Source organism: Bombina bombina, chromosome 1 (genome assembly GCF_027579735.1).
Source record: "Bombina bombina isolate aBomBom1 chromosome 1, aBomBom1.pri, whole genome shotgun sequence".
Lineage (NCBI taxonomy): Eukaryota > Metazoa > Chordata > Amphibia > Anura > Bombinatoridae > Bombina > Bombina bombina.
In genome coordinates, this window is record NC_069499.1 from 1,361,723,654 (window position 1) to 1,361,738,143 (window position 14,490).

The 14,490-nt window shown below is 41.9% G+C and overlaps 1 protein-coding gene across 2 annotated transcripts in view; it reads left to right on the forward strand.

Moving 5' to 3' along the window:
• The window catches only part of ZNF687 (zinc finger protein 687), a 170,312-nt gene that overhangs the window by 133,006 nt on the left and 22,816 nt on the right, over positions 1-14,490 (forward strand). For both annotated transcript variants that reach the window (XM_053703779.1, XM_053703788.1), the window contains exons 6-8: positions 7,576-7,875; positions 8,928-9,040; positions 9,275-9,413. In XM_053703779.1, coding sequence (XP_053559754.1) covers positions 7,576-7,875; positions 8,928-9,040; positions 9,275-9,413 — 552 coding nt within the window. The remainder of the gene's footprint in view (positions 1-7,575; positions 7,876-8,927; positions 9,041-9,274; positions 9,414-14,490) is intronic.

Sequence of the window (14,490 nt, forward strand, 5' to 3'; positions counted from 1 at the left end):
AAGTCTCAAAAATAATTCGCTGGGCATAGACTCACTCTTGCCACCTGTCAGCAATCCATATCCCAGGCGTGGAGAACTGGGAGGCGGATTTTCTAAGTCGTCAGACTTTTCACCCGGGGGAGTGGGAACTCCATCCGGAGGTGTTTGCTCAGTTGATTCATCGTTGGGGCAAACCAGAGTTGGATCTTATGGCGTCTCGCCAGAACGCCAAGCTTCCTTGTTACGGATCCAGGTCCAGGGACCCAGAAGCGACGCTGATAGATGCTCTAGCAGTGCCTTGGTTCTTCAACCTGGCTTATGTGTTTCCACCGTTTCCTCTGCTCCCTCGACTGATTGCCAAAATCAAACAGGAGAGAGCATCGATGATTCTAATAGCGCCTGCGTGGCCACGCAGGACCTGGTATGCAGACCTAGTGGACATGTCATCCTTTCCACCATGGACTCTGCCTCTAAGACAGGACCTTCTAATACAAGGTCCTTTCAATCATCCAAATCTAATTTCTCTGAGACTGACTGCATGGAGATTGAATGCTTGATTCTATCAAAGCGTGGCTTCTGCGAGTCAGTCATTGATACCTTAATACAGGCATGAAAGCCTGTTACCAGGAAAATCTATCACAAGATATGGCGTACATATCTTTACTGGTGTGAATCCAAGAATTACTCATGGAGTAAGGTTAGGATTCCTAGGATATTGTCCTTTCTCCAAGAGGGTTTGGACAAAGGATTATCAGCTAGTTCCTTAAAGGGACAGATTTCTGCTCTGTCTATTCTTTTGCACAAGCGTCTGGCAGAAGTTCCAGACATCCAGGCATTTTGTCAGGCTTTGGTTAGAATTAAGCCTGTGTTTAAACCTGTTGCTCCCCCATGGAGCTTTAACTTGGTTCTTAAAGTTCTTCAAGGAGTTCCGTTTGAACCCCTTCATTCCATTGATATTAAGCTTTTATCTTGGAAAGTTCTGTTTTTGATGGCTATTTCCTCGGCTCGGAGAGTCTCTGAGCTATCTGCCTTACAATGTGATTCTCCTTATCTGATTTTTCATGCAGATAAGGTAGTTCTGCGTACCAAACCTGGGTTTTTACCTAAGGTGGTTTCTAACAAGAATATCAAGAGATTGTTGTTCCATCATTGTGTCCTAATCCTTCTTCAAAGAAGGAACGTCTTTTACATAATCTGGACGTAGTCCGTGCCTTGAAGTTTTACTTACAAGCTACTAAAGATTTTCGTCAAACATCTTCCCTGTTTGTCGTTTATTCTGGACAAAGGAGAGGTCAAAAAGCTTCGGCAACCTCTCTTTCCTTTTGGCTTCGGAGTATTATACACCTAGCCTATGAGACTGCTGGACAGCAGCCCCCTGAAAGGATTACAGCTCATTCTACTAGAGCTGTGGCTTCCACCTGGGCCTTTAAAAATGAGGCGTCTGTTGAACAGATTTGCAAGGCCGCGACTTGGTCTTCGCTTCACACTTTTTCAAAATTTTACAAATTTGATACTTTTGCTTCTTCGGAGGCTGTTTTTGGGAGAAAGGTTCTTCAGGCAGTGGTTCCTTCCGCTTATTCCCTGCCTTGTCCCTCCCATCATCCGTGTACTTTAGCTTTGGTATTGGTATCCCATAAGTAATGGATGATCCGTGGACTGGATACACTTAACAAGAGAAAACATAATTTATGCTTACCTGATAAATTTATTTCTCTTGTAGTGTATCCAGTCCACGGCCCGCCCTGTCGTTTTAAGGCAGGTCTAAATTTAATTAAACTACAGTCACCTCTGCACCCTATGGTTTCTCCTTTCTCTGTTTGTTTCGGTCGAATGACTGGCTATGGCAGTTAGGGGAGGAGCTATATAGCAGCTCTGCTGTGGGTGATCCTCTTGCAACTTCCTGTTGGGAAGGAGAATATCCCATAAGTAATGGATGATCCGTGGACTGGATACACTACAAGAGAAATAAATTTATCAGGTAAGCATAAATTATTTTTTATGCTTACCTGATAAATGTATTTCTCTTGTGGTGTATCCAGTCCACGGCCCGCCCTGTCATTTTAAGGCAGGTATATTTTATTTTTAAACTACAGTCACCACTGCACCCTATGGTTTCTCCTTTCTCTTGCTTGTCTTCGGTCGAATGACTGGAGGTGGCAGTTAGGGGAGGAGCTATATAGACAGCTCTTCTGTGGGTGATCCTCTTGCAGCTTCCTGTTGTGAAGGAGAATATGCCACAAGTAATGGATGATCCTTGGACTGGATACACCACAAGAGAAATAAATTTATCAGGTAAGCATAAATTATGTTTTTTGTATATGAGATTTTGTTCTTGGAAACTACAACTTAGGGAAATCAGATGCCCTTATTATTTTATCTGTTTATGTACACACATTACTTTATATTATATCTCTCTCTGCATACCAATAATTGAAAATGAACATTGTGTTACTATGTTTACACAACTTTTCTAAAGCCAATACTTAAGAATATAAACTTTTAGTATAGTTAGGGATACCACAGGCAAAAATAACCATTTTGAATGCTGAAATAAAGGCAAATTAGCTGTTTGTAAACAATTGAATACACTCCAGCAGGTAAATGGATCATTGGGAACAATTTTTTTTGGAGGGAAATTAGGGTACACTGTCCCTTTTCTTCTTAAATGGAAAGAGTCCACAGCTGCATTCATTGCTTTTGGGAAATAAGAACCTGGCCACCAGGAGGAGGCAAAGACAACCCAGCCATAGGCTTAAATACTCCTCCCACTTCCCTCATCCCCCAGTCATTCTTTGCCTTTCGTCCCAGGATGATGGCAGAGAAGTGTCAGAATTTTTAATTTTTGTTTTTGTCTCTTATGGAGGGTAGTACTCTTCGGCATAGGACAGGAGTTTTAAGTAGTCCTGTCAGTCTCTCAGTGAGGGCTTGGATGAAAGTTTGAGTCCGGAGATGCAGGGAGTTTCTTTCTGCAAAACCATCCCGACTCCTGTTAACAGCTCCTCAAACAATCGGCATTGTCGAATTTCGATTCGCTGCCCGTTTTCTTTTCTCGAGTCCATGGCGGAGGCGATGCTACTATCCGTCACACTTGAAGGACCGTGTTCCTTTTCCATGGCGTAGACTCCAGTGAGATTGTTTCATTTTACTTTATTTGCAATGTACTGTAATGTTTCCCGAGAGGCTACCACCTTGTGGATCTAACTATAACATAAGGGTCTCAGTGAGTCTCTTTTAGTATCTTGGAATAATATATCCTGAGGGGGGTTATTGAACAGGGGGATTTTATAATTATGTTCATGTGATTCAACCTGCTTATGTGCGATGTTTACTGGGCTTCTGGTTGGAACATTTAGGCCTTTGGAAGTGACACAGCCTTTTGGTTGGGCGCGCTTGTTTGGACTGTACGGTTCACCTTGTGTTCGGACGTAGCTACGTTCCGTTGTTCCATTTCCGCATTCCTGACCGTGTGGCGAAGGAGATTTTCTAGTCCGCAGGGGTCTGGTCATAGGAGGTGGTGAGTGCCCCAGCCATTGGGGGTGTCAGGTGCCGTTTTAGTTTTCACTACTTTAGTCCATATTTAAATATCCTCTATCCAGCTATGGAGGATTCTTATGCTGAGTCTGTGTTAATTTCAGATTCAGTTACAGAGGATTCTGATACTGAGACTATTTTGATTTATGATTCAGATTCTGTGTCCGATGATGAATCCGGAGTGGCCTCGTTGATGCCTGTCAACCAGTTTTGTTTCGTATGCCATTTCAGAGCGCCTGGTTCCTCTGTCTCGGGGAATCAAGGGACTGCTGAGCCATCCGCCTCTGGGGGTCCTCCGAGAGGTGAGTTCCCTACCAAATCATACTTCTGCAAATGCGGGTAACCCAGTTTATGGTTCCTTCATGCAGGGTGGTGTGTTTCCCCTGGAGATTGCAGCACATTTTCTCTTCCACATAATGTTGGCGATTGTTCGACTGCAGAGTCCAGGCGTTTCTTTGAGAATGTGCTCGTGCCCTATTGTCCCGGGCCTTCCGCCTTGGGGAGGGCCTCTACAGTTCCCCGCGGGTGTAACTGTCCCTGAGCGTTGTGCCTTCCGTTACAGGATTGCTCGCCTTTGCATGTTGCTCAGACATGTTTTTCAGTTATTGAATGACCCTATCGTTACGGGGAATTTCAGTCTTCGAATGGTGCACCTCATTAGACATGTGGGGATGAAGTAATCTCCTGATTGTAATTTGTTGAGATCTTTCCCAGTTTTTTGAGATAGGGCTCCGTTTGGCTGGTCCTGCGGGTAGGCCTGTGTTTTTTGGGCGTTTGTAATTGCTGTGTGTCTTTTCACAGGGAAAAAAAGCTGTGAAAAGACACACAGCAATTACAAACCTATTTACTTTTAAATCTTGCAGCATCTGAGCCCAGCTGTCCATCTGAGGGTTACCTCACCGTTGTATCCAGTACATTGCCCTGGTCCAGCTAGCTGGTCTGCTGCAGAAAACCAGCCTGTCTCTATTGGCACAAGTGGGTGCCTTTACATCATGTGAGTATCCTGTGATATTCATGTGTTTATACCTGGTTGGTTATTGATTCACACATACGGGGCCTCTTTCCTTGTCTTTGTTATACTCAGAACTGCCTACCTTTGGTGAAGCTAGAGAGCAGCTTGTTTCGAACGGATGTTATCCAAGTATCCAGCTTGATTAAAAGAAATACACTACATCAATAGGACTCTCTCTGGGACTGGTTCATTATCAATATCCTATATGATACACCAGTATTTTGGTTTTGTATGTTAGAGAGAGATTGCATCGCATTGTTTTTTTTATATATACATGTGTTTTGTCTAAATTTACCCTTACCCTTAACTTATAGTGCCTCCTATAGGGGGTCTGACCCTATCTTTAGTGCCTTCTCTTCCTTGTGTCCTCTGCTTGTGTGGAGGTGTTAGGGAGACTAGTCCTGCTAGTAGGATTTTTGGACCTCTAGGTATCCCTTGGTTTTCCTGAGGCTCTGAGAAGTATCTTCATACAACTTCTAGCCCTGCTTCTTGAAGCGTTGGACTTTGGCTTTGGTCGGAGCTTTCGAGTTCTTCACGCTATCCGGATTCTCTGCATATGCATCCATACCCTTGTGTCTGTCTTTTTGGCCGGTTGGGGTGTTTAGTTCTAGGATAAGGTTTGCCTGAACTATTAGGTGCCCGGACCTGTTTTTTCTCCCTGAGACTTCCGGTTGCCGACGCTCTGCTTGACCTTTTTACTTAACCAGTCTTGGCTGGTTTTGGAAGCTTGGATCTCAGGGCTGGTCGGGGTGTTCCACGGTTGTGAGAACTTGGGCTATGTCCTTGATCCATCTACTTCACCTGGTCATGGTTGGCCAGGTCTTCGGAGTATTTTCTTTTAGTCTTTGCCACAGAGTGGCTCATGTCATCTGTTGGTTAGCCGTGTGGCTTGAGCCTCAAGGGCGGTTGGTTCATACCCAGCTGCTGGTGCTGGATGTCCAATTTCTGGTGCGCCTTAGGGTTGCATTCCCCTGGTCAGCTTACCAGTGTTCTTGTGGATTCCCTGCTCTGCAGGCGAAATGGGTTGGCTGTGCCTCTGCTTGGCAAGCTTCTTGTAGGGGGCTCCTTTTCTAGGACATCTGTATTGGGAATTTCACTTCCCATTAGCCGGTGCATTTGGGCCTTGAGGACAGTTGTTGGCCTTCCGGCATCATCCCTTTTCTTTAGGGGATATTCTCTTCACTATGGAGATTGAGTCCTTGCTTGGGGCTTCTCCTGGTTGGGAGACGGAAAGGTGGAATTGGTTCCCCCTGGTGTCTTGCTGGCTCCAAGCAGGCTTGTTGGACCTTTCTTTTTATAGCTCCTTAGGTCTATGGCCTTGTTGTCTGTTTCAGAGTCGAGTTGTACTTGTGCTCTGTGGGGACGACTGTGCTATCCTTACGCTCGTTCCTGTACCTGTTTCAGGATTCTTTTGTTTCCTTGTCTTGGATCCCGGAGGCTGGGTTGGTCCAGCTGAGTGTGGGTCTGCAGGTCACGATGGTCGAGCGATCTAAGGACCTGCGTTTGCGCAGTCTCCTCTAGATGTGTGTGCTTGTTGAGTCTATCCTGTTAGCGTAGTCTGCTAGGGTATAGATTTTCCTTTCAACTTCCTCCATTGATAGAAGAGGGTTTACTCTTCCTTCGGGTTCTGAGTGTATACTCTCCTTCTTGGGGGGCCTGGATTGAGGTTTTTGTGTTCCCCTTTTCAGGGACCTGTGTGTAGGTCCGGCGACTTAGGTTGCCTGGAACGTGCCCTCTGTTAGGGGGTTGCTTTGCGGTCTGTTTCTTGCTTGACTGCTTCTTCTTCCATGCAAGTATCCTCTGTGTTGTCCTGTTGTGGACTCTGTGTTCTCAGACTTGGGGATTTTCACCTGGGTGTATTACACACTTTTTTTCATGGTCGCATACCATTCTATGGCCAGACACTGAGAGAACTTGGCCTCTTCTGTTGTATCTGTGCTTGCAGGATATTGGAGAGACGTCTATTCTGTCTCTGTGCCCGGTCTTATCCCGGGTTTCGCTTGGTATAGGCGAGGCCTCCTTTTCCTGTTTGGGCCCCTTTGGGTCTCTGTGAGCTGGGCTCACTCATGGAGGTGTTCCTTTTTGTATTAAGGGGACCTTTTGGTTTCCTTGGTTCCGCTTTACCTTGTCCCCTTGGGGGTTTCAGCTAGTGTCTCCATTTGTGGAGATTAGCGGTTGGGGGCCGTTTGTTGGGCGACGGTGTCTCCTGGAGGACTGTTGGCTCAGTTGAGTCCGTTTGCGGTCTCTAGTTTGGCTTCTGGACTAACTGTGAGTCAGTGTCTCTAGGGCCTTTCCTCTTAAAATTTTCTCAGCTTCGGACAAAGCGTTTTTTTTTTATTGGGTAGAGTTTCAGGCCTGGTGCCCTCAGTATGGGCCGCCTATTGTACCCTACCATCTTGGCATTCAGTGTCCTCTATAGCTTGGGTATTGTTTGCCCAAAAGTAATGAATGCAGCTGTGGACTCTTTCAATTTAAGAAGAAAAATATAAATTATGGTTATCTGATAATTTCTTTTTCTTCTGATGGAAAGAGTCCACAGCTCCCCACCCGTAATTTTATGTGGGGCGTCCTTATATTCTTCTGGTACCTTTCCCCCTGATATTTCTTCTACTGTTCCTTATTCCTCGGCAGAATGATTGGGGGATGAGGGGAGTGGGAGGAGTATTTAAGCCTTTGGCTGGGGTGTCTTTGCCTCCTCCTGGTGGCCAGGTTCTTATTTCCCAAAAGTAATGAATGCAGCTGTGGACTCTTTCCATCAGAAGAAAAGGAAATTTATGCTTTTAAGCACAGTAAACAAACAAATGCAGTTTATGTTGATTATTTATGCTGCAAACTTTTCCTGTAGCTTCTCTGCCCCATTCAGCAATATTAACCTAGTGCACATATTTAAGCAGATTGTCAATGGGTGCAACACAGGGCTTTTCTGGAGTGCTAAGAAATGCCGCCCTTAAAACCGCAATGCAGCTCTTAATTTATATTCTGTACAAATTGAATACTTTAATATCAGTGCAGTGGATTTCATTTGTCATCTCCCTCTTTGTCTTGTATGACAGACCACCCATAACAGTCACGTGAAAGAAGATCCCCCACAGCCCCCAGAGCTGTTAACACCGAAGCCGGAGCCTGTTGAGAGTCCAGTAACAAAACAGTCTGAATCAAAAACAGTCGTGGAGGAGTCCTCATCTTCTGAACTCCCAAGCTCACCTGAGGTTCGAAAGAAAAAGAAAGTGAAAGATGCCCGCAAGGCAGAAGCTCCACGGCAAAGGAGCAATTGCTGGACATGTGGGATCTGCCATTCCTGGTTCCCTGAAAGAGATGAATATGTAACCCACATGAAGAAGGAGCATGGAAAGGTTAGAAGGAGCAATAGCTGCCCATTGATTGGTAGGGTAACAGTAGCAGTAGTGGGAGTACAGCAAGATCCTTTCAATGTAAGGTTAGGCACATCAAAGTAACAAAGATTTTGACAGCAGTTAAAGAGACATTAAACCCAATTTTTTTCTTTCATGATTCAGGTAGAGAACACAATTTTAAACAACATTCCAATTTACTTCTATTATCTAATTTGCTTGATTCTTTAGATATTCTTTGTTTAAGAAATAGCAATGCACATGGGTGAGCCAATCACACGAGACAGCTATATGCAGCCACCAATCAGCAGCTTCTGAGCCTATCTAGATATGCTTTTCAGCAAAGGATATCAAGAGCATGAAGCAAACTAGATAATAGAAGTAAATTAAAAAGTTGTTTAAAATGATATATTCTTTCTAAATCATGAAATAAAAAAATTGGGTTTAATGTCCCTTTAAGAAAAGCAGGCCCATTGTGCCTGCCAATATTGGTTTCTTTAATTTTTTAAATAAATATGTCTCAGGCACTTTATTGCTTACAGTTTATGTTGTATAATAGTTATTGGAAATCTATTATAGTTGCTGTAAACTCAAATAGATAAATAATCCCTTTTATTACCCATTATCTTAGATTTGCATAGAAACATAGATTTTGATGGTTGATAAGAGCCATAGGCTCAGCAAGTCTGCCCTATATTTCCTAAAAGTATAAACTTATCTAATTCATAGGATAGCCTTATGCTTAGCCCAGGCAATACCAACAGAACAAAGCAACAGTATTTATAATGTTATTTAACGGAGACTCCCCACCCCCTTTTTTTTGGCTACAGGGACAAGCGACCCCTTATTTGGAAGTTCATATACCCCTCTTTCAAATGAGTGGTCGCCTTCCCTATATATATATATATATATATATATATATATATATATATATATATATATATATATTCAATACATATATACACACACGTGTATGGTTGCTTAGGCTGTTTTTTTGCTATCAGTACATTTAATGTTGTTTCACACATAACTCTCTCTTTCTCTCTGTTACTCAGTCAGTAAAGAAGTTTCCATGTCGTCTCTGTGAACGGTCATTCTGCTCAGCCCCGAGTTTGCGTCGGCATGTGAGGGTCAACCATGAGGGCATTAAACGGGTGTACCCATGCAGGTTAGTAAACTAGTTTTACTGTGTCATCGGGACCTCCAGTCTGCTATTTCCTTTACTTACCTGAAACGTGCATCTTCTTAGATCAATGGTAAATCTGAAACACATAATGTAAGTTTTAGTATGACCTGCTCAGCACTTCTGGGCGTGCAACTTACTTGGTGCACTATCCTATAATGGAGTAGCTCTGTATTTTGCATGCATGTTTCTTACATCTTTCCATTGGATCTCACCTAGGTATTGTACAGAGGGAAAGCGCACCTTTAGCAGCCGCCTCATCCTTGAAAAGCACATTCAAGTCAGGCATGGCATCAAGGTCACAGACCAGACAAGGAGTCAAGAAGTCTTTGTGTCTCGCCTTGGTGGAAAAGCACAGGTATAAATGGGAGGCTCCAGATAGCTTTCTGCTGCTCTAGTTATAACTGGGAGAAAAGGTTTTTCCTCTTAAGGACATGACAAGTCCACAGATCATCTTCATTTCTTATGGGATATTCCCCTCCTACCTGCAGGAGGCGGCAAAGAGCACCTACAGCAAAGCTGTTAAATAGTCCCTCCCTTCCCCTCCAACCCAGTCATTCTCTTTGCCTGCGTTAGTAATAGGAGATGGCAAAGTGAGATGTTAGAGAAAAGATTCTTCAATCAAGAGTTTGTTGTTTTTAAGTAGTGCCAGAATGTGCTACTTTGATCTGGGGTGTAGCCTAAGCCTAATCAGTCTCTACAGTAGGGCTTTTTGGTGGCTTTAAAGCATTAGGAACTGGTGGGACATAATTCTCACTGCGCCTCCTAAGATGTTGCTGCCCCATTATAGATAGCCTAAGCGCATGGTAACTCAGGCTGATCTGCTTCCACAGGGCTATGAGAGGGAGAAATAGGATCCTCTTACACCTAATGGACAACCCTGCTATCGGGCAACATTGAGGTAAGTGCTATTTTTTCATTCTGGGGCAGAGTGATTATGGCACTTAACTTATATTAATTTTTTTCACTATGATAAGCTGCTAGTGCAGCTCCGGGACAAGACTCCCCTTATCAAGATATAGGGGTTGTCATTTTGCAAGAAAGTATGTACAGGCACTGGGGAGACTGCTTTTATTTTATTACATTTTATGTATTTTAATATGGATGCCGGGCTAGATAGGGTTCCTTGAGGTACGCCCACTATGGGCGGGGCCTATTTCTGCGCGCTTCCTCATTCTGGTTGCTATCCGGGCTGAGAAGTCGCATGGAGTTCTACTGCCGCATGGCTACTGTTTATAACATATTTAGTCAGGCGGTAGTAGTGCTCTCGGCAAGCAGTGATTTCTGTTTTTCCTCCGGTGCTCTGATATCAACATCCGGTTGTTCCTAGGAGGTCGGTCGCTTGTTTGGTGGCAGGTAGGCACCTCAGCAGGCTGCTGATGTGTAGTTGTGTCTGAACAAACATTATTTTCGTGATTTTACTCTATTATAAAAACGGCAGAAAATTTTTTTGTGTTTAGAATTTAAAGGCACAGGTTGGTTATTTCTATAACGGTTTAAGTTAATTTTTCCATCTCAAATTGTTGCTTGTTGGGGATTTACCTTTATGGGATATCCTTGTGTTCTGTCTTAAAGACACAGTTGTATATATTAAAAAAAAAAAACGTTTATGTGAAAGATGGATACAGGAGCTGATCAATCTGTTCTTTGCTCTATGTGTTTGAATGCTCAGGTTGAACCCCCTATTCCTTTTTGTCCCTCATGTGTTGAGAGGGCCTTGAGTTACAAAGAGGGGATTTTTCATGAGCAGACCTCTTCTAAGGCGGATGCTTCTCAGGGGTCTCAAGATGAGATTCAGAGTATTTTGCAGCGGTCTCCCCAAATGTCCCAAGAGATTTCGCCCGCTCAAGCAGTGCCCTGTACTACTCCTTTAGCTTCAAATATTTCCTTAATGGACATAGCTAAAGTAGTGTCTTCTTCTATTTCTGATACATTATCTGTCTTTCCCATGTTTCAAGACAGACGTAAAAGAAGGAGTGACCATGTAGTCAGTAGGAATGCTGATGCATTGGTGTCATTTTCAAGTTTACCCTCTCAAGAACATGAGTTGGAGGGTTCGGAGTCTTTATCTGAAGGTGAACTTTCTGATTCTGGAAGTTCAGCACCTTTTTCAGATTCGGAGGTGGTTTCTTTCAGGTGTAAATGTCTGGCAGAGGTTCCAGATGTTCAAACTTTCTGTCAGGCTCTGGTCAGGATCAGACCTGTATTCAAGCCTATTGCTCCGCCATAGAGTCTTAATTTGGTTCTTAATGTTCTTCAAGGGGTTCCATTTGAACCTATGCATTCCTTGGACATTAAACTTCTGTCTTGGAAAGTTTTATTTCTGGTTGCTATTTCTTCAGCTCGTAGAGTGTCCGAGCTCTCGGCGTTGCAGTGCGCTTCCCCTTATCTCATTTTTCATGCAGATAAGGTTGTCTTGCGTACCAAGTTGGGTTTTCTTCCTAAGGTAGTTTCGGACATAAACATTAACCAGGAGATTGTTGTACCTTCGTTGTGCCCTAATCCTTCTTCTCAGAAGGAGCGTCTTTTGCACAATCTTGATGTTGTTTGTGCTTTGAAGTTTTATTTACAGGCGACAATGGATTTTCATCAGTCTTCTTCTTTATTTGTTGTTTTCTCAGGGAAACGAAGGGGTCAAAAGGCGACGGCTATTTCGCTTTCTTTTTGGTTGAGGAGTATCATTCGCTTTGCTTATGAAACTGCTGGGAAGCAGCCTCCTTAGAGGATTACTGCTCATTCTACTAGAGCTGTGGCTTCTCCATGGGCATTCAAGAATGAAGCGATTGTTGAACAGATTTTTTAAAGCTGCTACTTGGTCCTCTCTTCACACTTTTTCTAAATTCTACAAATTTCAGCTGAGGCGGCTTTTGGGAGAAAGGTTCTTCAAGCAGTGGTGCCTTCTGTTTAGGTATCCTGTCTTGTCCCTCCCATATCATCTGTGTCCTCTAAGCTTGGGTATTGTATCCCATAAGTAATGAAGATGATCCGTGGACTCGTCATGTCCTTAAGAGGAAAAGAACATTTATTCTTACCTGATAAATTTGTTTCCTTTTGGACATGACCAGTCCACAGCCCGCCCTGTCTTTTTAGACAGGATGTTATTTTTTCTAAACTTCATACACATCTGCACCTTTGGTTTTTCCCTTCTCTTCCTAACTTCGGTCGAATGACTGGGTTGGAGGGGAAGGGAGGGACTATTTAACAGCTTTGCTGTAGGTGCTCTTTGCCGCCTCCTGCAGGCAGGAGGAGAATATCCCATAAGTAATGAAGATGCTACGTGGACTCGTCATGTCCAAGAGGAAACAAATTTATCAGGTAAGAATACATTTTCTTATATTCTAACACAATGTCTAAACTATAACAGGTGAAGGTCATATCCATGTAGGGAAATCAAAAGCTGGTTATCCCTTTTCATATCTAAGAGATTGTATATTTTTATAATATAAGAAATATTTTTAGACATACTGCAATAGAAGTAAACGGAAAAAAAAAATCTGAATGTTTTCATTATATTTATTTATTGTAACAAGAAAGACACATGCTTTGTATGTAATTTTTTTTTTTTTTAACTTTATTTATTACACCTTTCCAAAAATAAGAAAACAACCATATACGTTCAATGGCATAGATTGTGATATCAACATTACTTTTTTAAAGAGATATACCTTCAAGGAGAGCTCCTATATTCTGTCAGTTTTTGCCAAAAAGCAAATTGGAAAATAAAAAGTGCATACAATACTCAAAAAAGACTATTTAGAATACACCAAAAAAATAATGCTTGGAATATCAATATATAGTAACAATGTGTAATATAAATTGTTTAAATATATGTCAAAGCAGCTATCTTGAAATGAAATATACAAAGCATCATAACTATCTCCCTTCAAAGAGGGGGATAGGAAACAGCACTTATAAAATAAAATAAAAATTCTCAACTCTATGTTTAATGAGTTCCATAAAAAAATATCAACCCTACAGTAACAAAAATTAAAGAATAAATAAAAATACAAAAAAGTGGTATTTGCACTGGTTATATCGCAATCATATTGGAAATTTATAGTACAAGCATGAACAACCAAGCAAACAGGATAACCGACCGGAAAAGTCTCGATAGTCCACTATGCGTTTCAAAGAGGAAATCCTCTTCATCAGGTGGCCTGGATCGCAGCATTCAGCATTTCCTTTTATAGCTGAAGTTGGTGACCTTCCATTAAGTTTAGAATAGTATAATCCTGTAATCTGTATAAATCATATGTTATGTTAGAAACAGTATCTGTATGACAGTGCAAGTATCACTAGTTTTTCACATATATACAGACAGCATAAACCGTAAGCGTCCATGTAACAAATTGTCCTGTGTGAATTAACCAATAAAACATCTTCTTTTATCGTATCATTGCTGCTAATAGGTTCATAGTATGTATGATAATGATTCGAGAAGATGTATCCAAAAAGTCGTTACATCAAAAACGATTTAAGTCATGATGGCTGACAGAATGATTAACCATTCGAATTTATAATATATTGTAAATAACATTGCATTAATGTAAATAGAAAAAACACAGTCTCTTAAATGTTTTACGCTCACAAAAGTTTAAAATTAAAGGGACAGTCTAGTCAAAATTAAATTTAAATGATTCCAATATGGCATGCAATTTTAAACAACTCTCTAATTTTACTTTGATCATCAAATTTGCTTTGCCCTCTTGGCATTCTTTGTGGAAAGCTAAACCTAGGTAGGCTCATAGGCAAATTTCTAAGCCGTTAAACTGCCTCTCATCTCAGTGCATTTTGACAGTTAGACACTGCTAGTTCATGTGTGCCATATAGATAACATTGTGCTCACTTCCATGGCGTTTAAGAGTCAGCACTGATTGGCTAAAATGAATGTGTTAAAAGAACTGAAATAAGGAGGCAGTCTACAGAGACTTAGATACAAGGTAATCACAGAGGTAAAAATATATTACTATAACCGTGTTGGTTATACAAAACTGGGGAATGGGTAATAAAGGGATTATCTATCTTTTTAAACAATACAAATTCTGGAGTAGACTGTCCCTTTGAGGTACATTTAGAAAACCACTGTTTGAGATCTAAAAAAACAAATCATTAAAGAGGTTAGCACACTTGAGAATATGCACAAGTAGGTTGCCCCCCCCCCTTTTTTTTTTTTGCTCCATTAACTTTCTATGGGGGAATATGTTCTTGTGCGTGCAATATTCTAAGTTCAGCTTTTTACGCACGTCGGGTTAGCGAGCAAGTGAGAACTGTTTACTTTTAACGGTTAATATGAGCACAACCCGACACGCAAAAAGCTTACTTTTTGTGCAGTTAATGCTCTTGCGGGAGCGTTAAATAGCACTCCACTTGTAATCTGGCCCTTTATTTGATTAAATGTTTTTATTTATACTAAACTTAATATTCTCTTGAGGGTG